The sequence below is a fragment of the Tenebrio molitor genome, chromosome 2, assembly GCF_963966145.1.
Source record: "Tenebrio molitor chromosome 2, icTenMoli1.1, whole genome shotgun sequence".
In the NCBI taxonomy this organism is placed as follows: domain Eukaryota; kingdom Metazoa; phylum Arthropoda; class Insecta; order Coleoptera; family Tenebrionidae; genus Tenebrio; species Tenebrio molitor.
This window is the reverse complement of record NC_091047.1, coordinates 24353411-24380873: the sequence shown is the minus strand read 5'-3', so window position 1 is coordinate 24380873 and position 27463 is coordinate 24353411. Positions and strand designations below refer to the sequence as shown.

Here is a 27463-nt window from a genome sequence, read left to right as displayed (position 1 = left end):
TTATGTCATTTAAACATAATTTCTTATTCAGTTTTGTGCATTCAACAATATGGTAGACAAAAATAATATTTTTGTCTTGAATCGTGCAAAGTTATGGTTTTAACTTTGTGGAAAATTCATTATTCGACGGAAACAGAACAATTTAACAGAAATATTCTAAAAAAATGTGTTCAATATTATACTGTCAAATAAATTTATAGAAAACGACGAATTGAAAGTGTTTTTGCCTTCATACAAAATGTTACGAGTAACCGTTGTATTAATAAAGTTGACTCAAGTTGCATTTGCAACAGCACTTTCATGGCATTAGTCATTTGAAATTACTTTAAAACTGTGATTTTCTGGTTCCTTTTTGTTTCTTGGTTTCTTGTAACTTGAGTCAACTATAAATACAACGATCGTATTCAATTTTAGGCCGCTTTGGTAGATAATATTAAATTCATACATTTAAAAAAAAAATACTATCTAAAGTGGCCTCTCGAATTTGTCCACGAGTGTATTTTGACGTTTTCACTTTCATTCTGCTTTATCATACTGCGGAACGCACCCCAACAACCCTTAGAGAGGGGTGGATATAAAAATCCCTAGATTAGGGAATTTGGTAGCGGAGTTGTTTGTACAACAGGTCCGATTGAAACCGAACGAAATCTGTATCCAGAAGCGTAAAAATTTCAAACCGCGCTAGATACATTTTTCGATAGTCAAGTGTATTATGCATTGCTAATTTTATTTCGGGGGAGCAAGACCAGTCCACTTTTAAAGTTCCACCACACTACCCTTTTCCAACGGACCAGCTGTATCTACAGAGGAAGGGGTGCCAACTCAAGTGTTTGACGTGCCGTTGGTATCCACGGGTTTACATTTTTTTTAATAATTAAAATTAATATCGCTAATTATGCCGTGCGAATTTGTTTACGCAAGACCGACAAATTCTTGACAGTTCCCCCGAATGACTGAAGCCCGTTCCCAACAGTCCGTCAATTAACTAGCAATTATTTGAAATTGGGGTAGTTGTAGCGCGTCAGGACCAAGGACGCATTTTAGTAAACATGGCGATGTGTTTTCGGCTCGCTTGGGGTGTCCGCCTTTTATACATTTAGTAAATGGAGCGAGCCTCGTAGGGAAACCGGAGCGACAATAAATACTCATCAAAGGTACTCCCTCCGAAATCCAATTGAAGAATCGGCGCTGTTATAGCTTTTCCATTTTTTGTAGGTCAATAGTGTTTTTTAGATTATAAAAGCTGGCGAATCATCGTGATGTGCTCGCATTGAGGGATTTCGTTGAGGACCGGATTCAGAGTACGGTAATATGGATTGGTGTGGGGCAAAGCCTCGCGTCTAGTGGCGGAGTGTCATGCAGTCTGAGCCGGGCCGATACATCAATTCAGTATCCGATCTACTCTACAGTACTGACGAAATTGAGTTTCTGCTCGACGACATCAGAGACCTGGAGCCGACAAGTTGCAAGCCTGAAGACATTCAGGTACTTCGCCTGACTGTTCAGTCGGCACCTTCTGATGCATGGTCGTTCTGGTGTCTCATTTCATTGTAGTGTCATTTTGTTGTGTTGTTTTTCGTTTCTCCTTGTGTTCTTTCAATAAAGTTCTTTTTTGTTTTGTTTGTTTTGAGTTTCTTTTGAGAGCATGCCGTTGTGGTATACGTAGTTTATGACACCAGTGGCGTGACGAGGAGAAGCACGTGGGGGCTCGACCGATTTTCATTTTATCTCTAATTTATTTATCTGTTGAAAGAACCAGCTAATTATACACTAGCGTGACACAAACAAAATATGTCCACTGTTTTAGTATATTCACCAAGAAAAAGTTGATACACAGGGTGAGTTATTTTTTATTTGTTAGGTGTTTAAAAAACTAGATATAATCTAGAGTAAAATTCATAAATAATTTTTTAATAAAGCATTCAACACATTGCACAAAGCTTTGTAGATCTTTTATAAGTAATTCAAACAATGTAAGTGTCCCATTAAATTGAAACGCAAGTTTTTAAACAATTTTTTCTTTATGAAGTGTCAAAGATTATTATTAATAATTCTCTGTGTTTGACAAAGACCTGTACAGCATTTTAAGATTTAGTATTCTTAATTTATTACTTAGGTATATAAAAAAAAATAATATCTACGATAAATACATATCTGCAAAAAGTTAAATGTTTTCATGATTATTTTAATTTCATATTGCGTTAAAAAAATTGTTGTTAAGCAGACCTTGGTTTTCTCTCTTTTTTACAAACGCAGCTTCTCTTTTTAGTTTGACATTTCCTTCTGATATACTGATATAACCTCACTTTGATAATCATTTTATTGTAAATTATACGTAAAAACCATCATGTAACACTAGGAAAACCAGGAAAACTCTCGTTCCAAAATGGACTATTTTTTGCAAAAGAAATCATTCATACCACTGCTAGTTTGACACCTATGGTTTGACCATATTTTGACAGCTGAAAAAGCTGCGTCATATGGTTAACGCACACAAAAGTAAGCAGTAGAATACTTGGGCACAAAATTTTTTGAACGTTGGTTATAATTGATGGGGGGTTGAATGTACGAGATTTTTTGTGGCACAAAAACTCCCAAGAAAATATCTTTTTGGATCAATTTGTAGAGAATGTTTAGATTTTTATATTATTATCATAGGAACTAAGGTTGATAGGACCCATTAGACTCGATACGAGGTAAAAATTCTGAAATAATTTAACCATCTTGAAATTAGAAATTGAAAATAAGGAATTCTTTTAAAATCTAAGCATTTTTAATTTGAATGAATTTTAGGTCAGAACTATTAGTTTATAAAAGCTCTAAACTAATACGATTAAAGATTAAAGAATCGTTCTGCACCTACATACAGTTAATTTCAAAATTACAGAGTACACCTAATTTTCTAGAGTGTAAAATGCACTTACATTTTTTTGTCAATGATCAATGTCAATTTTGACAAACAAAATGCCTAATCTAACCGAAAACGCAAAAGTGCTCATATTTTCCAAATTAGAAGAAGTGTGGTCGATCCAGAGGGTAGCCCAGTATTGTAACAGCACTGTGTAGAGGATAAAACAGACAATATTATGATGCTCTAAAATATCAGCGACATTTTATGTCGTCAAATTTACCTAACCTATATAAAAAACATGACGTTCAAATTTCAAAAAGGCATCTTTACATGTGGAAAAAACTGTAATAACTCGACTTCTTGATTGTATACTCTATAATTTTGAAATTAACTGTACATAAAAGGATTTCTAGTCTGTGTTCATTATTTGTCACCTATCACACTATCAAATCATTTCATTCGTTAAAATCAATATCTGATAAATATCGTAGTGGTAATTATATTCTGTGTTATCGCAAGTATGTACATGTGTGTATGTCTGGGATCATTAGATAGTATTCGTCCAACCCCTAACAAAATTGAGTGGTGTAAGTTGTGCTTTGGAGATAAAGTGTTTAAGTAATACAAACGTTAAATGAGATCGTGGGAACATGAAATTGGAAGAATTTGTATACCTATAAAGCGCAATAATATCTAATTAAATTATGTACGTAAATGTAATTGCGGTAATTCTTAAACATCAAATCGTAAAATGTAAAACTTTGCCATTTGAAATATTTTTTTTGTTAGACACTGTCAAAATTTGAGAATTTTCTCCTGTGTGAACGGATTTTGATAAATGTCACAGCTTGTCAAAACGAAACGTCAAGCTAATTTTAAAGATTTTAAGCGATTTGGGGCCTTTAAGGGGCTCGTCGAAAAAAAAACCGTTGTATTCAACTCGTTCGTGTGTAAATTGGGGCTTTTCTGGTACTCGTTAAATAAGCCACTACCTACATATTTATTATACCTGAATCATAATCTCTGTTTTTCACATTAAGATGCGTGCAAAATCGGCTCCCTAAAGCACTAAAGCTTTAAAGCTGCTTAGGTAACAACAAGTTCACCTACATTTTGAACAATACACAATTTATAATGAATATACCTACATTGCAACGAAACAACAACAATTGACCATTTCTATATCAACGATTAATAACACAGATTACTTCGAAAAAGGTATTTCAAGTTACTTTCTTTGTCATAATTTTCAGATTGTAGTGCAGGTATAATAAAAAATAGCGTATGATACACGTGTACAAGGGCCTTTAAAACACTTGTGACGTTAAACTCGTCGCGCGTGCTTTAAAGGATTCCTTGTAAACTTGTATCATAATTCGTAATCATAATACACTATTTTCTACTTTGGTATCATAAGTAATGTCACAATAGCTATTTATGTAACCAGTTAGGAAATGCGTTATTTTGTGTAACGAGTGGAATATTTGCGGGACGAGCGCAGCGAGATCCCGCAAAATCACACGAGTTACACAAAATTGCATTTCCTAAAGTGTTACATACAAGATTTTTTCTAATTTTGACAAAAAAAAAGTTTCTTCAAACGTTAAACGAAGTAATGAATTTCATTAATAATAAATTATTATTGTGTTAAAATATCAAGTAGGTAAGTAGGCATGGTTATTTTGCTTAAAAACAAAAAATATGACAGTGTCAAATTGATGATACAATAAATTTTTCCTAACCAGTTAGGAAAGATTTTACTTTTCGTAACCAGTTACGAAAAGTGTGACGTTTCCCAACCTCAATTAATTTTGAAAAGTGTCACTTTATATGTCAAAATAGAAAAAGGAACTTTTTGTAAAACTGTTTTTGGGCTTCTTTAAAAAATAAGTAAACGAGCAGATTTAGAAACAAAATTATTTAAAAATTGTATGAAGTTATGAGCACCCATGCAACGAATTTTTTTTTTTTTTGTTATAATTATTTATTTCTGTCTTATACAGCTTTTTGTTTGTTATTTATTATTTGAAGCAATGTTTCATGGTTTTAGTCACAACACTATTTTTATAATAACAATTATTATTTTTTTAACGATCTTCATGTCTTGCATCGATTAACTAACATCTCCACACCCTTATGAAAGTATTAAGAGTGTCGATCTTTATAATATCGATAATTTAAAATATCTTAATTAAAATTTTTAAATAGAGTCCTTTGAAGTGATGCGCTTTTCCTCGGGGATGCTGCAACATCGTCAAAGCTTACAAATAAATAGTATATTAAAATATAAGTTGCAGAAGACATCTATTCAATCAGGAATTTAAAATTCCGAAACGAGCCGCGTAGCGGCGAGTTGAGGAACAAAAGAGTTCTTGAAGGACCTTCTGCAACGAATCTTTTAAACTATTTTTTCTATTTTGCCGCTTTATACCATTTTATAAATAAAAAAAATAAAAATTTTAAATGTAGGGAATTTTGCGATGGTTGGTGACATTTTTTATGTAGCATAATTTTAGCCGGCTGTGAAAAAAATTAATTCAAAACGTCAGATTTTTTTTTATTTTCGCATTTGATGTTTGAAAATGAATGCTGAAGAAAGTTTATCGCTAACGCCGCCGCAAATTGGGTAAACTGCACAAAAGCCGTTAGAAAATTTACTGTCGGAGAAGTCCAAATTTGCTTTGTTGTCTGCGAGATTTATTTTTTGACGTCTGTCAGTTAACACTTCACGCTACCAACATCAATACAGTAAATTTTACTAGTCTATTCTAACACGCCAAATTTTTCAACTTCTTTAAACTTTTAAACCTGCATTTATGCTTGCCAAAGATAAAAACAAGAATAAGAAAAACAAGGAACCACCCCATTTATATTAGAAAAATAAGAAATAATTTCAAGTGTTGTCGATAGGTACCTAACCCCTAAATAAATTGTGACAATTAAGTGCAAATATCCTCCATAAAATTAGAGGATGTAAGTAAATTTATCATTTAATAACAATTAATTACTTTAACATTAAGTTAAACAAATGCGTGAATACTTTATTTCGGCTCTATGAGTTATATTCATGGTATAGCGATTAGTAAACGTCATTAATAAAAGGGTTGTATGTGATAATTTTGTCATATAATAAAAGAAACATACAAGGAAACGAAAACTTTATTTAAAAAAAACTATAAAAAACAGAATGTGTCGTAAAGACGCACGATAGAAGTGAAACTTTTGTATTACAGGGAAACATTGTAATTATTCATCAATCACTTTTAAATAGCATATTCACAACAAAATTGTATATTTTAATGAAGAAAATAAATTATAAACAACGATAACACTAAACAATATCGAAATGCGTAACTCATTGTTCATTTTTAAGCCTCCAAATCAAAGAGAGGACATTATCGATAAATGGCATGAGTGTGACAAAGACAGAGACACTGCTTCCACTCGACCCAATATTGTTTACCCCCACCACTTTTCGTCACACAAAAAGGTTGCCGATCAGAATTTCAAGACCTTCCCATAAAAAGTTTCACTTCAAAAACATACAGGGTGACTTTGAAAGTTGTGCAGATATTTTAACCAGTGATAGAACTCCATAATAGATAACGATTGAGCCAATAATGCCTTATACAAATGTTGATATTTTTCGAGAAAAAGGGGCAAAAAGATTAAAAAAAAAAGTTTGGGAGCCACTGAATTTTATGAATAAATCATATAGTTTGTCCAGCGAGAGATTGGTTGACATAAAAGTCACTAAATTCTATGTAGAGAAAATAGTTTATACCTACAATTTAAAATCTTCCAATCTCTCACTGGACGAAGTATAGTAGATTTTTGTTGTTGTCATTTAATTCAACATTAAGTTACTTTGACAAGAACCTTAATTTAAATCACAAATGGCTTTCACTATCCTTGAAACCGATATGGGTTTGATCTATGCCGAAGCCCGTGGACATTCAGAGCTAGCATGGCAAATCTACGGTGAAAGGTTATCTCAAAGGATACTTCCCAATTCAAGAAACCTTTGTACCTAAATGTGCAGCATCTTCGCGATTTCGGGGGTTTTAAAAATTAAAATTAATAAGCGCGATCTTGACCGCGAACGAGAAGATCGCATCTTAGTTGCAGAAGAAAAAATTCTTCACGAAATTGAAACCAGCCACGACCAAGTACTATCGCGGCCAAAATACTTTGGTCGTCAATGTGACATAAATGATATTCAATTGTAAAGCAAGCTTTAGGATGTTTAACCTTATTTTTTACTGTTGTCAAAATTATTTTAATCTATCAGTGTCATACAGATGGGGTAAATCCCAGCTGCGGAGACAGGGTTCAAAAGCAAAAGATCAACATGGTCGCGGTTTAGACAATCTTCAGAAGCAATTAAGACGATTCTATATTTATCAAAAGCTAAAGGTGCCATTTTTTTGACAAGAATAATTTGAAATTGTCATGTATATTGACATTAATACTTGATTTACATTCGAAGTGTCAAAAAGTGACGACCAAAGTATTTTGGCCGCGATAGTACTCGAGTTCAGGAAATTCGTCAAAACAGAGGCATTCTGAATCGAGTTAGGCTTTCTTGAACATGCCGTGCTGAAGCTTGCGTAGCAAATGATGGTAGGATTGGCAAGCATTTTCAGCAACATCTTTTTTTACGCACAATTACAGTCCTTTTACTTTGTTGTTTAAGACTTTGTTGTTCTCTGAATAAGTTGCAGGCATTATGTTATCATCAAACATAAAACTTTGACTTTTTTAGGTCGGTCATACGTCAAAACTGCCCGCCAAATTTGAAAATTTTCGGCGGTTCCCAAACAAACTGATTGTTTTTATTCTCTTGTAAACCATTAACAAGGCAAGCTGGCTTATTTTGCCTTCTTTTAAGTTTTAATACGTTGTACTACGTCAAGTTAAAATATCTGCACAACTTTCAAAATCAGACTGTATAAAACAAACATTATGGATGGGAAGAAGAAAGGATAGAATAATTAATCATAATGAAATAAAGAAAAATGGTTTGTAATTACTAATTATACTTTCCTCGTAAAAAAAAACGTTATGAACGAATCCTTTGAAAAAAATTACAAAACACAAATTAGGTATGTAATAAAAAAAGTCGAGTCCATTAGGTAAATAATAGGTAAGGTTAATAGAGTTACCCTCTAGTACTTTCTCTTTATATGGTTGACAGCTTTGATTTATTCGTATTTTCGCAAAGATAATAATCAACGAATTTTGATGTGCTTTTAAAAGCTATTATAATTACATTTATATGCTTTAATTAGATATTGATGCATTTATTTCAATTTTTTTCAATTTCATATTCACACGATCGCATTTGACATTTGTGATATTTAACACTTTGACAGATTTGTCCCCAAAATCAACTTAAGCTTATTTAACACGATGCTAAATTTTGTAGAAAATTTGTTAGAAAATGAGAGAGACCCTCGACAGGACCAATGAACGATCAGGATCATAGTCTGTCTTTGTCAGATCCTGACCGTTCATTGGTCCTCTCTCATTTTCTAACAAATTTTCTACAAAATTTAGCATCGTGTCATACAGCCTTTACACCATACAATTTTATAAAATTTACTCTAGGAAGTTAACGATTAGTAATGATCCCATGGGTATACACAATTTTTGTTCCCGAAAAAAATGTTACTTTCTAACTGCGTGGATCTGAAGGGTATAGAAAATGTCCATGATTCTTCACAAATTTTGTTTTTGTGACCAGCATTTTAATGATTAGATCTTTACAAAGAAAGTTCAAATTTAACGCGGGAATTTTGCTGCTGAAGCCAAGAAATTACTTGTTTCGATAATGGACTATCTACAAGTCCTGCACCATCATTATCGTTGCAACTGTTTTACGTTACTGTCTACAACGATAGTAGAATTCATTCAGTTCACACTTATGTTCACCAACGTATTATTACTAGATTTCTTTTCAATGAAAATGTTAGGCCCGCTAAAAATCTTATATATTTTTAACCGTTAGCTTCGTTTAAACCCGATGTGACTCCAATGAGCCCGCAGGGCCTCAAGAACGGATGCTATAAATAATTCAATGTTGTTTTTTCAGCTATGGTAGCCCTACAGGGTATCTGGCTTGTCTTGACAGAATAGCACATCTCCTTGATTTTACATGTCTCGGTCTTTTACTTTGCATTAATTTTTCGTCTTCGTTTTGCACGAGATTTGAGACATCCTTGTGCAAACGGAAAATCGCAATCAATGTTTTTAAATCAAATCAAGCAAAAAAGCTAGCACGGGCGGATTCCGACCAGCGCTGCGGTTGGACCTCAAATTCTTTAGGGGTTGCGAATGCTTTCATTTTTTGTAATTTGTTACAAATCCACGTTTCGTCTCTTGTCACAAATATTTCAGGGAGATTTTTGCTTTTTATCTCCACACCAATTTAATTCACACTTTCAGTCACAACCTCGCAACTTGAGATGGTTGGTGAACGTGTGTCAACATTCCAGACACACACACCACACTCAATTTTCTCATGTCTTATTCATTCCCATAAACTATGACCTACAAAAAACATCCTTTTAGTTTCTGTGTGATTAGTCGATCTTGTAACCCTAAATAATTGATATTATTGATTTTTTTCCCTTTTTTCATATACTTACAAGAGATCAAAAAGAAAACAAATCATCTCATCTTTTGTCTTGCTTTGAGTCGTACGGATAATTATCCTTCCTATGCAGTCGTATTATTGGTTGCCTACCTCTGGAAAAATCTATTATTAATTAATTAATTATTATTATTAATAAATGAATGCTTTATTTTCAATGATAAAACCCACTTTACTTACACCCACTTACAATTATTACAATTACAGTAAATGTATGTAAACTTTGCCTAAATCGAAAACAGCACAATTATAATTCCAGCGTCTAAATCTTATGAGGTATGAAGAAGCAATTTCAACGTAAAAAGAAAAAATATATCAAAGGATTGGCAAATGCCAAAAATAAATTATTAATGTGTTTAATTTACATTGTTATTTTACCATTTATAACAGGTGTTCAATTGAAAAGTTCATCGAATTGGCTTTAACTTTATTTTTTGAGAGACAACAACATCGTAAATTAAGTTGGTTATTAAGATAGCGACAAGATCAAGATTCGATGAACTTTTTAATTGAACACATGTTATCAGTACGTCAGATCATCACTTATGCTAAATTCGCCAATTAATAGGTATTAACAGAAACAAACCAAAACTTTAAGTGAAATTTTATTTTCAAATTCAAGCCACGTACCTAACTATTTTGAGAATTTAAGAAAATATTCTGAAACGGGTCCGGTGCCGCATCAAAATGGATTCTATTACGAGATACATCTTCATTAATAATTTAATTATGACATAATGGAAGCCATTCTACATAATTTTCATTTAATTTAGCACAAAGTAATGAACTGCGAACAACAATTTCTTAAACGTAAATTAACCTGGAGGCAGCATTAACCCGGCAAATTTAATAATATCTTAATATCAGCGAAAAATTCAGCTTCGTGCTGAAAAACGCTGAAAAGCGTGTAAGACCGCAGTTTATATTCGGCTCGCTTTCAGACCGAAACAGTTCTTGTCGGCTCTCGATCTGTCAACTTTGACAGGACGTAAGAACATGTTCGTTTAGAAGATTTCGCGATGCGCCCCCACGCGAGCACCCCTCGTGCGCCCCTGGCCAATACGACTTGCACACACAACTAGTGTCCCGTTTCATGGCGCACCACCGATGTCTACGTCAATGTGGTTGGTTTGCAGGAGCCGGATGGTATGAGTTGTGTGTTGCAGGACTTTGAGATAGCGGGCAGCAGGACGGGGGCCCTGAGCGCGGATTGTGCTGGAGGTTGCGAGTGCGAATCACCTCTGGGCACCGTTAACTCATGGGACTCGCACTCTCACTACCGCCGACGGGTCGCCTCGCCCGATCTGTCCCTATACTCGGGGGTTATCGTCTACTGCGACCACACTCATCTCAAGACGCCCACGGGTTTCGTCCGACTTCTGTTGCTGGTAAGGCCCCAAAAAGACACCGAGTCTGGTCCGCGAGAAACTGGACTTTGTTCGAAGCAAATTTTTTGAAAAATTACATTTATTAGAGATCAATAAGTGACTAGGACAAAAATATTAATGCAATAATGTCGCAGAAAAGAAAATCGCTTAAATGATTTCACAAATCTAGAATTTTTGGAAGGAAAATAAAAGAATAGTACATTCTCCAATGAGCGTAAACATATAATACATATTATTCAAGGGGATGAAAATTGCAACACGAGCCGTAGGCAAGTGGTGGAATTATTCGAGTGAATAATAGCCATTATACGCGAGTTGAAGACTATACTTTCTCCACGGCAGTACCAAAAAAAAAACAATCTTTGAAAATTGAATTGAATTTGATTTTAATTTTTGACGTTTAGCGGTTGCTACGAGATGCGCAACTTACCTACTGTTTACAAACGCATCCGGCTGGCGATCTGTCGTTGTAGAATCAAAATACGAGGGATGTGATTGGCCGACGACCGTGGATATCAGTATATTCTAACACGAGACGTGGAATTGATATCATTCTTTCATTGAATATCCAACAAGAATCCATTCATTCTTTAATAATAGTCGTGGAGAAACTTGTATTTTTTATGTTAGTCAGTCTCCCTACATTCTAACATTTACAGCGACCGCCAAAAGTTTATTGAAAAGAACTTGAGTGGGTCAATTTCCGTTTTCGATTTCCATTTTTCCAATCATTTTCGTTTCCGCGTAATGACGTCATCGTCAATTTTTTCATCCCCCAAAGTTTTTGCATATTTGTGTAGATTATTAAAGTATTGTTTAAAATAAGCAAATGTCTAACGCCAATAAAGTGATTGCGTGCACGTTGTGGAAAGTGTGAAAATGGATTATGAAGAGTTATATGTTCCTGTGCTGGAAGAAATATGTAATTGGAAAAATTTACGAGTGAATGAAAACCAGTGAGTGAAAGACAGTGAGCGAAAAACGATGAGCCAAAGTGAAGTGAACGAAAAAGAAACCTTCACCCACTGGTGAATGGATACAGACTCACTTTCTGGGGAGGTATCGAAAAAATGTATTATGTATAAAAAATGAAAATAAAAAGCTACTAAAACTTGTGATATATACAGGTGTCCCAAAAAGGCGTACCAACGGTGCACTACGGTGTAGAAGAGATTACCGTAAACGTCAGAAAAATGTTAAAAAAATTATATTTTTGTTTACATTGTATTACAGTTAATAATAATAATAAAAATCATTGATTTTTTTGTCGCAAACATTTTTTCCATATTTTTTTCATGTACATTTAAACATCCTCGATAAGGTAGTAAGTAGTTTGTACGCCAATTTTGGGATAGCCTGTACATAGCGGGCGGACTAAATTTAAAACAAATATTCAAAAAATAATTGTTGAGAAAGTTAATTGTAAAAAATAGAAACTGCCCCAGAACTTATTTGAATAGAGTATTTTGGAGTAAAAATTAAAAATAAATTTGAATGAAAAAAATGTCGAGGGTCCAACGGTATCTAAAAGGTAAACGATTGGAATTTTTCGAACTTCTCACAAATTTAGCCAATTCATACTTAGCAGAATCAGAAATAAAGTGTAGATCTAATATTATTTTAATAGTAGCTCTGCGTTCGAGCGTGTCATTTTACAATAAATGCGTTCAAAACAAAATCAAGTAAAAAAAGATTAGGACGTGCTAAAAATAGGAAAAAGACCCAAAAAGCAAAAAACGCAAAAATTTAACAATTTGTAAATAATACCTAATCAACAAGAATTGCTCAAAATGAGTTCTATCCATTTGAAAATAAAGAAGAGTTAGTCTTATTAAACTTGCTTCGGCACCTAGAATCAATTCAGGTGTAATGTTGCCATAACTTCATCCAATTATTCTAAACTGTTGACTGGTTCACGATAAACAGTTTTTCGTGTAACCCCACAAAGAATAATTTAAAGGTGTGAGATCGGGCGATCTCGCTGGCCGATTTATTGGCCCACCACGTTTTATTCAACAGTCAGGCACTTGGCAATGAATCTCCTAAAGTCCCAGTCTACAAATTAATGCCAAATCAAAGCATTAACATGAATTTCATGGGGATTTTGTTCTGCCCACACATGATAATTATGATTGTTAAAGGTCGCTTCTCTCGAGGACAAGCATTAAATAAAATTATTTTTATGAAATTTTGATTTGCTTCATGTTGTTGCTGTAACCACTGACAAAGCTGCAACCTAAGAGGAAGATCCTCAGGCAAAAAATTTGGACACTCATACATATAATGACAGGCACATCTTAGATTATCTTTTAGAATTCTGCTTTTGGAAATCTGTATTAAATATTTAGCAACACTTCTAAGGCTAAGCGTTCCGTCTTCTTCAAAAACCTGAAGAACCAACCTGTTACTTTTGTGCAATAACACCATCAACTCCTTTACTTTCAGCAATTAAATTTCCTGTATTTCTATTTCTATCTCGATTGAGCAAACACAAACACATTTGCAATTGGATGCTCTCGAAGAGGAAAACGTGCAGCGTAGGCTTCTACAGCTAAAGTTGACTCAAGTTGCAAAAAACCACTTTGCATTTGCAACAGCATTTTTATGGCATTAGTCATTTGAAATTACTTTAAAACTGTACTTATATGGAAAATATTCAACCCAAACTATGATTTTCTGGTCCCTTTCTGCCTTTATCTGGTTCAAAAATATGAAAAAAATGCTGTTGCAAATGACAAGTGGTTTTTTGCAACTTGAGTCAACATTAAGTACGTAACGCTTGCACCACATATCGGGCGTTCAAATGAAATCCTGGGTTGAGTAGGCGTTGGAAAAATTAAACCGTTTAGAATAGTGTAAAGTTTGAATTTCCCGCCGTTTGACACGAATGACATTTGTTTATGTTTAATCGGGACATAATTGAACATGTTTGTTTTCAGCAAAGGGTGCCCTTAGATATTTGCTTCGAGAATAGGAATCGTTACGTTATTCTATTTTTGATGTAAAACATTCAAAGAAAGAAAAAAAGAAAAAAATGTTGGCTATAAATTTTAGGTTAGCTGTCAACATGCTCCAATTAATCTACGCTTTAAAAAAGCACAATAATTGACGGTTTCCAACGCCTTCCCAGCCCAGGATTTCATTTGAACGCGCGATACATAAAACCTGTGCCAAAATAAAAAAACCATTGTGGTGCAAATAACACCCATTTTTCATGACATTTCCTATTATTTATCACAGTGAAAGATAAGTCATTTGCACCACAATGGTTTTTTGAGTTTGGCACAGCGTTATTTACTTCATAAACACATGCTGTATCATATCGATCAACATTTTCAAAAGTGAATCAAATAATTCAAGAAGATTTATCAACTACGGTTATTTATAATAGCAATCCATGGAACTGAAATGATGTAATGAGCTTATCTGAGAAATCAATTAACAAGTTCTTATGACTGCTCAGCTGAAATCACTAGTGACATTGCCGATTTATTAAAAATTTATTATTAAAATAGTAAAACCATGAGCAAAGAATAATGATTGATGATATTTATGACGTTAATGCTTATAGTAGTGACGAAGAGCCACGAAGGCCAAAAACTATACGCTTTAGGCCCAATCACTTCAAAGAATGGGACCAAAAAGATTTTTTTAGTCGCTTTCGTTTGTCTTCGCGAACAGTAGAAAGATTGTTAGAAAAAATAGAAGAAGCTATTTCCTATCAAACTAGCCGATGAGTGTTGTGGAGTAGTCTGCATCAAATTCAGGGGTTAAAATACCAGCAAAATTTTTATTTCAGAAGTGACTGTCTATCGCCTCAAAATCTGTTGCTTTTTAGTCTGCGATTTTATGCAATAGGAGCGTGGCTAGAGACTTGTGGTGTACACAAGTAGAGCTCTAGCGGCGTTGCGTCCAAATTATATTAAAATCCCCCCAAACCGAAATGAAATTAACGAATGTAAACAAAAGTTTTTTATAGTACTTCTAGATATAAGTGAAAACAGAGTCAATTGCTTTATGGATGTAATTATCCTTGGTAAAATGGTTAGAGATTGATACCCAACTGTTAGGGCACAATAAAAGCAGTTGACTCTGTTCTCACTTATTTCTCTTTAACATAGCAAGATTTCCTAATTGTATTATAGGGGCATAGACTGTAGAAATACAATCAGTAGGTGGAGAAAATGCGGAAATTAGGATTGTTTACTTTACCTATTTGTGGAATTTTCGCATTTTTTCTGGCTAGACAGCCTCAGGGCGTTCTCCTACATCGTTTCCCACCACTCAAACCTTGTGCAAATGAATTTTCCTAGCCCTTTAGACATTGATCAATGATCATTGATGCGACCTTGAAACACAACAAGAGAGAAAAACAAGGGCATTTGCACAAGGTTTGAGTGGTGGGAAACGATGTAGGAGGACGCCCTAAGGGTGTCCACAAGTAGCTAAAGTAAACAATTACCTAAATTTGAAATTGTTACAAATCACAAACCACCAAGTTGTCAAATTTGACAGAAAAGTTAATACCAACGTAACAAACTTTCAGTTAATTTTCAATTAGCTAATCATAATTGAATTTTGGTTTGAAAAACGCTATCCATGATTAATTTGAAATTAATCAAGAAGTAATGATTAGCAAATCAAAATGTTAATCATCGATTGAAAAACCGGCCCTTAATCTTTAAATACAACCCTCGACATTTTTCCATTCATTTTAGTCTCGGTTTTCACTCCAGAATCGCTACTAAACTATCATGCTGCAGTTCTGGGACAGCCTTTTATTTACTTATAAAAAATTAAGAATTAAATTTTAGTTGTCATTGATTCGAATTCGTTCTTTCAAATTGTGTCAATACCGTAGACGTCATATCTTCATCATAAAGAGGCTTTAAATTGCATTTGCCAATAGTTTCTTCATTTTTGTCACCTACTGGAACAAATTTACCTTATACCCAATGTTTCGTATAAAGAACTACACATTTGTAAACTACTTCAAAGTAGTAATCAATAGTTGGAAACGGATACCCGTTGAAACTATATCTACTAATTTTTAATGAGAACAACACTGACCTGTCATCACAAAGTTTCTTCAGCTTTGTAGTTGTGCATACTTCATTGTACATTTATAGAAGAGACAGACAGGACATCGTTCGCAAAAAGTTGCTTTTATTTTTTTGACGGGGGCGACACCCTTAGGAATCCGATCCCACAGGATGATATATAACAAGGATGTCGTTTGTTTACTGCATAATTTATTTAGTTTGAATTTTTTGCTCGACTGACGCTACACACTGAACCGGAGCTTTTAAATGAAATTCTTTAAATAACCCTCAGTTTTGTGTTTTATTTTCGAGAGGAAATAACATGCGAAGATTGTTTCTCGAATAACGTTTTACAGATTTGCTTTTGACAAAGTCCGGACGCAATTCTCTTCGGACCCGACTAATCCCTCTTTAGATTTAACAGTTTGTCCTTGCAGGTGACCACGATTGCCTGTCTCACATGCCTGTGCACCTCGGGGACCGTAAAAGTAGGCCTATTTATGCTTCCGCTGGTCGGACGATTACGGCTGATGATGTTCGTATCTTTATTGAGTTTATTTGTGACCTGCCTCCTACTGTTTCTTGATATATCTCATATTGTTTACTTGTTTCCTTTTAATTGGGGCAAAGTGGTAAGTGCTTCCAACAGCTCGTGTCGCTTTTTCTATATCGTGTTGTTCTTTCTTGTGGTTTTACAGAACGCGTACTTTTACGTCAGCCTTAGCGTTCTGTTCCTCATAGCGTCATCTTTGATTTTTCACACGATATTTTTATCAGAGGCCTTTTACTGGGTTCCGAAATGGACGCATCATCAATTGCTGATTACTGGGGTAAGTCACAATAAATTATTTTTTACCGCTCCCTACACCGATCATGCTATAGAAGATTCTTTTTTAAATAGCAAAAAAAATATGACTTCTTCCAAACACGTGTTGATTACATTACAGTAAAGAACGTGCTAATCTGTTCGTTTTATCGTGACAAACTATACAATTAAAATATACTTAGTACATACAAAGAGAAATAAAAAACAGGAGTGATTTTGACAATATTGTTTTGTAAAGTATATTCCCTCGGTTAAAAAATTCGAAGTATTCTCACCGAAAGTTTCCGCTTAGCATAATGATTTGCTACAATTTCTAGAACACGTGATAACGATATTAAGCATGTTCCTACAAGAAATAAATAACACGATAAAAAATTAGACTAGCATGATTTAAATATTAAGCACAAATTGTTCACTACAACTAAAATTAACGGTAATTAATCACGACAAGCAGAAGTCATAAAGCAAACCATTTTTAATAAATAATTTCGTTTTCGAAATAAAATAATCTTTGAAATTCTTGATCAAAATCAACTGATTATTCGTAACAGGTGATTAAAAAAAGTAATCTCGAGCGTTACAACTATAAAAGTGATACTTCAGTCATTAAGAAATGGTACCATAGCTTAGATTTATTAATGGTCACTGAATAGTAAGTGCAAATGAATTTGATAAATATTTTCAAAATCGCCGCACAAAGCTACAGCCAAATAAGTCGGTGCACGTTATCTCCTCAAGAAAAACGCAATTTATCATTCGTATGAAAGTAATTGGTGACCCGATTTTTGAAATAAAATTAGAAACGTTGTCCAAAGTGTCGTCCTCCATTCTGGATGCTAACTTCAGCTCGTCGTACCCAATTAGCTCTAACTACGTCAAAAATGTCGGGCATTTCGCGAATCCTTCATCCTGCGTCGGAAATTCGTTGCTCCTGTACATTATTTATAAGATTTGTATAACCTAGCTGTCTCATGTGATCCCATAAAAATAAATCATATCGATTTAAGTCTGGAGAACAAGAGGGCCATAACACGACATATCCAACGCTCATGAAAACGATTGTTTAAAAATGTCTGATCTGAACGACATTGTGTGGTGGTGCTCCATCTGGTAACAACCACATAGTCCAGCGTATTGCAAGTGGTGCACCCTAAGTAATTCAGGTAGAATATGACTTAAGAACTGCAAATAATTTACATAATTCTTCCATTGACGTAACAGAAACAGAGCAATTAAATAATCGTTCACAATACAGGGTGATTAAAAAGAAAATAAATCAAGAGTGTTACCTCCTCTTTTGTTTTATTGAAACGTTTCTCGTACTTTTTCATACGCAAAGTTATACTTACTATGCACGGTCGTTTTTTTGATTGTCTATTAACCACATTTCGAAAATAACATTCTAATAAAATGCTTTCTCTTCAATGGTAAAACCCATTTTACCACTTATTCTGGGATAATTGTTGTTTACAATTACAGTAAACTTTGCCGAAATCGAAAAGTTGTTTTCTAGGTTACCTAACAACAACACATTGTTGAAGTTTTTTTGACATTTCAACGGAAAATCTGCTTACTATGCCGTCGCGTTTGACAGTAAAGCTGGTAAAATACCCATTTTTATGAACGTAAAATGTTGCTTTTGTTTGTTTTATAAATTTTATCCATTATCAGAAAATAATAATAACATGCACAATTATAATACCAACGGATGAGGTATGTTCGTTTCATTTATTTCAAAGGAATGATGATACATTTTTTTCATGATTATGTTATTATTAAACTAAAAATTAAATATTAATTTAATTTGAATTAGTCGAATAAAGATTTTACAAAAATTTAAAACGTTGTTTAATAGACCAAAGCTTCCATCGAGTTGTAATCGTACATAATTCAAGTTAACCTTTCCGTGAACTTTTCTTCTAAACATCGCTCACCCATGAAAAGTTTATTACTTATTGGCAAAGCATTTCAGTAGTTTCTAAACATACACAAAACTTTATACACATCCGATTCGTGAATTGGTAGGTCATCATAACTTTATTTGTTACTGGAAGTGTGCAGCGTCCAAGAAAAAACTTTTATAACCCTTGATTTTATTTTCTTCACTGCTAATAAAGTTTTACTGCAAGTCAGTTCCCAGTCTGCGCTAGAAATTCGATTTTATTGTAATTTGTTTATGAAACTCCACGTGATTCAATATTCATTTCAGGCTCTTGGTTCGTAACGTTGTTAAATAATTATATTTGACTTACGTAATTATTACCCCTGTTTAACTCATAATTTATTAGACAGTTTGGAGGTGAATAGTAAGTGACGCATTCTAGAATTTATGCACGTGACGCAGACACGTGACTTTGATAACAAGCTTGACGAAGAACTTACAGCTTAATCAATCATTGGAATCCGGAAGAAATTGAATTAGGGGAGTTTTTTAAGAAACATTAAAGTTCTGTTAAGTAATAATTGATTTTAGTGGTTTTACAATTAACTATTGTACGTGTTCATTTAAATTTTTAATAAAATAATGTTCACAGTTTTCACAAGAAGTCAATTTTAAATATTTCATTTCTTTACATATTTCAAACAAGCAATGTATTCCCGTTAGAACAAAGTGGTTCATACATGAAACTTGTATGTTGGGGGAATATTCTATGAATATTCATTTATAATACCACGAGTAGTCCAAATTATGTCGATTATTTTTCAAACTGGTCACGAATTATCAATTGTGCTTGGGAATGAATCCACGAGTGCGCAGCACGAGTGAGATTCCCAAGTACAATTGAATGAGTGAAACCAGTTTGAAAAATAATCTACATAATTTGGACTACGAGTTGTATTCGGAGGACTATTCCATGAACCAACTTTGGCAATTTGGCAGCAAATCGGAAGAAGAAATTAACGCAGAAATCGAAGAAAACGTTTCCAACAACACAAAAAAAGACACGTGAGTCCATTTGGAAGCAATTCTCAAGGCTGCATTCATTTGTTAAAAATTATCGCTGGGATCACTAGTGGTATTACCGATACAATCTCCACGAGTGGGAATATTCGGTTAAATTTTTTGAAACCATGGTAACAAATGTGTAAAATTGTGTTTTTATTTGTCCATTTTTAACAAATGACAGGTGAATGGAATAGTCAATAAAATTTAGATCAGGATTTACTCAAATACAGTTGTTATAATTTTAAAATTAGCTTTGGGTTACTATTTTTTTTTAACATAGGTAAACAGTATTATTGTTATGATTACGATTATAAATTTTTTTCGAATCTAATGAAAGATATTTAAATGGCAAGTCTTAATGAATATGTATGGATGAAATCAATAATATGAAATGTGTCTGCCTAAATGTATTTTTGTTCCTAGTAAGTTATTTTGCAGCGTAATTTGGATCAACAAAAACGTTGTGTTGAAAAAAAAGTGGCTAAAGCACCATAAACAGCGTAACCGTTTGGTAGTAATGGAAGATTGCTCGAGAAATGTTCACCCCAACAGAGGGTGTCAGAAACAGACAATTAATTAATGAATTAACCAACTTCATAACAACAAGTTTAAGATGCAAAAAGTTAGCCCCAAACTGTATTCTGTTTGGGTTCTATTGTTCTATTAAAAAATAATAGAAGACACGATTTAGTCAGACAAAATGTGAAAAAATTTAAAACGTCATTGCACGGACAAGAGTGGGGAAGGAGAGTTATCCCTTCCTTCCTTTCGAGAAGGAGAATATTTCTATTATTCCAACGTTTTATTACTCAATTTATCTGATCTGGAATTATTATACATATACTCGTAATTATAAGAAACATTTGATTATTATTTTTAATTATTTGCAACTAAGCACAGGTAAATTAATTATTAAGATAAATGTTAAAAAAGACAACACTTTTTTATAAAATAATGAAAATAGAAAGTGTACTTTCTGTATAAGTGAGAAATGAAAGAGGTCCAAGAGTATTCTCTTGAGATACACTTACCTAAATTAATAATAATAATTTATCTCTTTGCTACACTGTTGTCCTTCGGATACTGTAGGTTTATAATTAATAATAACATATTGTGTTCGAGAGATGCTTTATTCAGCTTAACTGAGTTTTCGAAGGAATTTGTTTCAAATTTTCAAATAAAAGTATTGAAAGGGAAAGATAAATGAACTCAAAGAATTGTGAGAAACCTGACAGAAGATTTATAGAAATCTATTTCTTAATGAACATTGTTTCACTTGTTATCAATAATTCCTTTATTACTGCTACTTTAATGTAATGACCCCTCGAAGAAATATTTATTTGCTGATGTTCCCCTGTTCACAATTTAAGTTCCATAATCGGAAATAATACTGTGAATCTGCAATTAACTGAAATTAATGGGTCATATGCATAAACCATTAGCAAATGCTTTTACTTGTATTAGTAAGAGATAAAAATACATGGACTCTATTAGATAGAAAAAGACATATATATAGTATAAGCAAATGCTTATTCTTATTCATACTACCCAATGTTTCTCCATAAATTGATTAATTAAATAAATTAATCAAAATTTGTAATTTGTATCCGTTAATTTTTTTTATCATTATAATCTAGACACTTTCATTCATATCATGGATTTATTTTTTCAATGCACATTTACTGGGTGATTTTAAATGAATGTGACTTTTTTTCATAGGTTGGTAATATTATTGTTGGTTATTCTGCTTTTTAATGTGATAGTTGACATAAACATAGGCGTCCTTGCCTATTCGACACAATTTATTAATACATAAAATGTCAAAATGACGTACGTTTCCTGTTCAAAAAATATCAAAAGTGTCATTGTCACACGTACATGCAACAAGACATTTTAATGAATGGCAATATTGACAATGATTGAACGACACATTCTTTGATTCTCGATATTTTGAAAATATAATTTTGAATCAAGGAATAATCACTCAATGTACCTATTATGGATTTCCTGCCACGAGGGATCAACTTAACCTGAATCATCCTGTATATATTTTTTAAATTCTCTATTTAAGAAATATGTACTACTTTCTGAAATCGTCCCTAAAGTAATGAAAATAATTGGTAAATCAACACGAAATCGGAAGCGCCATATTGTTTTAGTGATTACATATTTTGTATAAATTTGCTTGCACATATCCACACTTTTAAGCCCTAATAAAATGGGGCAATTAATATTTCCTACAACGGGAATTGTTCAGTTACCATAATTATTAAAAGTACCTACTAAATAGTCTGTTTTCTTCTAGATTCTCAGTTTGTTAAATAGTATATTGCATTATTACGATTAAAAGTGGTACTTTGTTTGACGAGTAATTATGTTTGTAAAGCAAAAATTAAAATTTAATTTTCTATATTTTTTATTTTTTGGATTGGCCCCGTCATAAATTGCACACTAAAAATAAAAATTGATTGAAGCCTACATTGATAAAACAATAATCCTCATTGCATCTGCTAACAGTTTTACATTTTGTCGTATCAACTTTACTGAAAAAATGCAATCGCGAACCCAGTTATCACAACAGGTGGGCTGAAAGTAATTGGAAAATGTTGAAAAGCGAATAAAGTAGAAACATAAACATGTTTTTTTTTTATTAAACTAGTTGATATAATATCATTCCTTTAATACATCTTTTTTTAAAGGTTCAGCTTCTTCAATTTTTCTTAACTTACTTCTAACCATACGCATCATATTTTGCAATTTCTTTAATTTTGTTCGTAATGTTAATTCATAATTCTTTCTCGGATTTTACTTCCCGTCCGTCACGGTAAACCAACCTAAACAATATACAGGGTGAGTCAGGTTTTACCGCCTGCACGATAAACTCTATTAAAAAATTAGTAAAAATTACGAAACGTTACGTTTCCATTCCCTTGATATAAGGCTTCGAATGTGTGCAATCAAGCTAAGCTTAATTTTAAAACTTTCGGCTTTTTTTATTCAAATTGTTGGATCGTGTAAAAAAATGTTACTTAATTAGAAGCATGATTGTTACCCTCGTTGCTTTGTAGGACTCTCGGGCTACAAATTGTACGTTGGGTAAAAATCATGCACTTCACTCCCTCGGTGCATAATTTATGAAATTCGCATTAAAAGAAAGTTATTAGTTTTTGAATTATTCCAATTTTAACATTAACAGCGAAAAATTACCAAGATTTACAACTACAGTGACATAAATAAATACCTCATTGTTGGTAAACAGCCAACAAACATTTTTTGAGAACTTTTCTAGTAATCCTCATAAAGGTTACCATAAATAACCCACGTCAACCTCTTTTGTGGAAGTGACCGCTCAATTTAATAATAAATCAGCTAAATTTCGCATTTTAATATCAAATTTCATTTATTTCAAAAACCGGTGATGTTTTCATGATTTCAATGACACCAAATTTTTGGACTGAAAGGATCTCAGTGAAAAATTATGTAAATTAATGTAGCGGCTATTGAATTAAAACGAAATATTTACTCGTTTAATTAAAAAATTTGAAATTTTTACAGAATGTCCTACAGCGATACACAATCATTTCTAATTTTTTTGAGAAATTAAAATCGATTAGAAGTGGGTGTTTTCGATCGGGCGGTAAAACTTGACTCTGTCCTGTGCTCCAGAAATCTCAGTCGGTTGAGCTTTCGCTACATTTGGAACTCTTATTACATATTTCACACTGTAACTATTCAAATTTTTTTCCAACATAATGGGAAGAAACTAAATTAGTCCAAAATTCATAATGATCATCATAATGAAAATTTCTAATAAAATTAAATACAACAGGAAGACATTCTTTTCTCTCTCTCTCTTTCGAGAACACTTGATCACCGGCAACATTTTTCAGAAATAACTACCCAGATCCCAGACTAGGACGTTTTGCTACAATTTCGGTTTACTTATTGTAACGTTAACGGGATTTGTTCTACTTTTGTCATCAGATGGATGTTTGATTTAAATTTTGACTAAACGCTTACTTATCACAGTGACAGATAACATTTGCACCACATTGGTTTTTTGATTTTTGAACAGCGTTTAAATGAAGTTTAACTTGTGGCCAGTGAATTAAAATTTGACTAATAGATAAGCTAATAAAACAGTTTGTGAACGTGAAACTTGAAACAGCATTAAAGAATTTGAGAATGCGAAGTACGTGATCCTTCAAAGATTTGAATTGTCTCCTCTCTTAAATTTATCCCTTGCGAATACTCATGGAACCTCTCGATCAAATCTGGAATAATATCGGGAAGAGCAAAAAAAGGAAATGTATCATCAGATTTATGAGAAACTTTTTTCACTTGTCAGCATTTTGTCAATGATCCATTTCCTTCTATAGGTGGCGTAGCTGCATTTTGTACTCTGCGCCGGACCATAGCTATTTGAGTACGATGGACACTGGCGGAGCTCCAAGGAATGAATAATGAATGAAAAATCTTTTTTATATTTTTTTTTAAATCACTGCGAGAACGCGTTTCCCCAATCGTCAAGTGGCAAAAGAATCACATACTTCGCGGTAATGAATTTAAAACAAATTAAATGAACGATTTTGAAAAGAAAGCCCCTTTATTCTCAAAGAAAATAATTTACTTTTACTTTAGTGTCACAAAAGAATTAATAACAGTTGTGATATTAAATCTTGAATACAAATGGAAGTTAAAGAAAAATAATTTACTTTGAAAGACCTTTAAGGCCGTTTCGTTGAAATTTGAGATACACCAATCAGGTTTTCAGCCTTCTTGATAAGAATTTTCTGTTCTCGAATGAATGAATGATCTTTCTTTTTTGGAAGTGCGTCCAAGCATAAGGTACACTCATTTTCTTAAATCTAACGCTTTACCCGTTTTTATGTAAAATTTGGTCAACAACTGAGCCAGTACAATATTAAACAACTAATTAAACGAATGAAAACCTTTAACTTTAAATTATGACAGTAGTCTGGTACGGTTTGAAATATTTCCAATCACTTTTAGCCCACCTGTCAGGTGAAGTGACTGATAATAATTTGCAACAGTAAAATCTGATTCGTTCGGAATTTGAACAGCAAAAGTTGAAAAATAAGTACATATCTTGGAGAAAAATGAAAATGTTCTTGTTGGTTTCCAGTGCTTGGGGTACTTGTGCGGTTTCCAATCGGCGATCCTGTCGCTGATCCAGAAATGCACGATCGGCCATTATCAACCCGTCGCCGAAGATCCAAGTTTGAACTTGCAGGAAAGACAAACGTCGTTACAGAACTCGCCCGAACACAAAGCGAACCAGACAACGCACAATTACAAGCCTATAGTCAGCTATCCGGTAGTGGCATCGACATCTAGACAAGAAGCCACCAATTACCTCGATGATGTTCAACCGTGTTCGTCGAAAAGTTCAGATCCATATAGGGTAGCATGATATTTAACGTAAAATGAATCCGAAGAATGAGAGACTTTTCTAAAATGCCTTCAACTTTAAGTGTTTGTTTTAATCGTAATGTGCATCGCAGTTATCATCAATGAATGTGTCAAGACCGCGGTCCAGCTCGACGTCCCCCAGCCGGAAGTGCTAAGTGTGACTAAAAAATTTAACTAATAGATAGTATAACACCAGTTGACAAGAAATATTATATCATTGTTTTCAACAAGAATGTTTTTCATTTGAATTTTTACACGGTATGTAAAAATGTATAGAGAAATAAAAAATTATTCCAAATTATTGCAATATTTGCAAGAGTTAGTATACGGATCCTGCAGCAAATTCACTCGTTCAGAATAGGCAAGAAAAGTCATTTATTGTAAATAGTTTATTTTAGATTTTTAACGATTTTATTAGTCTTTATATTCTGTACAGTATTAACGTCTCACCGATTTCTAACAAACCGTCATATTTAATTTTAGATTTAGCTCCAGAAATTTTTCATAATATAAGAAAAAAGTGTTCAATGATACGATTCGTTTTATTGTGTGTATATCTACCTAAGCACAGAGTCCATGTTTTGTATTGTATGTGACGGATTTATGTTTGATTGTAGCCTACGACAGCAAGATGGTGCTGAAAAACATTTAGCACATGTCCAAATGTGATTCTAAACGATTCACTCAGAAATCGTCCAACAACTGATTCACAAAAATGCTCCTCGAACACCCACTCCAAGGAACGAAAATTTCACATTTCGACCCGGAAATTGATAAGACAGTTAATGTCCGGTTATTACGTTCTAATTATGTTCCGGAAATGCACGTTTTGGCCCTGCAGGGGGCTCAATGATCAATTGCCTTTTGATTGGTAAAAACGTCATTTCAACAAACATTTTATAGTATATTTCAAACCAAGGTAAGAAAGTGGTTTCTTGCAGACCGCAGGCAAAGATTATAAACCGAGTCGTAGACGAGGTTTGTAACTGCCTAAGGTCTGCACGGACACTTTCTTAACAAGGTTTGAAATTGTTTTCCCTACCGGCACAACTTTGTTGAAAAAAGTCAAAAAAGATGGTTATATTCGTGATTAAAACGAAAATTTTGAGAATTGAATAGTAGGCTGTGTTAATTGTTTAATTAACTTGTCATCGCATTTGAAGATTTGAGGTTTATTCGAAAATTTGATATAAACAGGGTAAAGTAATCTACCTACCTAGCTTATCTGTTTATTTTCCAGATTAGAAAAATTGTTTTCTCCCTACCGGTTAGAAATGTAGGCTGTGGATACCTCATTTGGGGTGAGAAAATTCAACTTTCTCGCTAAGGTAAGAAAGTTAATCATGAAATGTTTATGGTAAAACTGTACCAAAATACAAATGTCAAAAGTGTCAAAAGTGAAATAAGTTATTGATAAATGAAAGCCAATTCAATGAAGTAAGTTGATAGGTCAATCATATAATCTGGAAAATAAACAGATAAGCTAGGTAGGTAGATTACTTTACCCTGTTTATATCAAATTTTCGAACAAACCTCAAATCTTCAAATGCGATGACAAGTTAATTAAACAAATAACACAGCCTACTATTCAATTCTCAAAATTTTCGTTTTAATCACGAATATAACCATCTTTTTTGACTTTTTTCAACAAAGTTGTGCCGGTAGGGAAAAAAATTGTATTCAAACCTTGTTAAGAAAGTGTCCGTGCAGACCTTAGGCACTTACAAACCTCGTCTACGACTCGGTTTATAATCTTTGCCTGCGGTCTGCAAGAAACCACTTTCTTACCTTGGTTTGAAATATACTATTTCGTTTCAAATTTCAAAAATAAATCAACCTGAAACTTTTATGGTGCTTGATTGTTCTGAACAATGCTTCGTTACCAAACCTCATCACTCATCGAGAAATTTTGCAATTTACTAGAGAGTGAACAAAATACAAATTATTATATTTAAAGGAATAAATTCAAATAGTCAAGATCATTTTAATTCGAAGCTACTGGAAATTGAAGATGATTCTAGATTAAACAATTAAAATAAATTTGAAAATGTACGCCTAGGATAAGATTAAGTTGGAATAAATTATATATTTTTTGAAATAAATTTTTGGAAATCAAAAGTACATTGTGTTTTTGAAACCCAAGAAATGTTGACAAAAGTCAGGCGAGAATATGGTTAAAACTTGTAAACCTTGCCGTAGCCTCTTTCTTGGCAAACAGTTAGAAAATCTTAAAAGTTGGACCCATAATTAAGACAATAAATTTAAACGTCGTGAAAGTTTTGAATTGTTTTTTTTAAGATTATATTTATAACTTTAATCCA

At 33.2% G+C, this 27463-nt stretch overlaps 1 protein-coding gene across 3 annotated transcripts; it reads left to right on the top strand.

The window, feature by feature from the left end:
* Positions 1-395: 395 nt before the first annotated feature.
* Positions 396-27263, top strand: LOC138124221 (uncharacterized). 3 transcript variants are annotated; one of them, XR_011157054.1, is made up of 7 exons: positions 396-1154; positions 1216-1485; positions 10643-10894; positions 16374-16568; positions 16635-16766; positions 24856-25400; positions 25760-27263. XR_011157054.1 is itself a non-coding variant. In XM_069039187.1 (6 exons), the coding sequence occupies exons 2-6, from the start codon at positions 1357-1359 to the stop codon at positions 25141-25143; spliced, it is 996 nt and encodes a 331-aa protein (XP_068895288.1). In that variant the 5' UTR covers positions 396-1154; positions 1216-1356; the 3' UTR covers positions 25144-27263. The 3 variants fall into 3 exon arrangements, 2 of the variants coding, with proteins under 2 accessions (XP_068895288.1, XP_068895289.1); XM_069039187.1 differs by having other exon boundaries at positions 24856-27263; XM_069039188.1 differs by having other exon boundaries at positions 399-1154; positions 10673-10894; positions 24856-27263.
* The last annotated feature ends 200 nt before the right edge of the window (positions 27264-27463 follow it).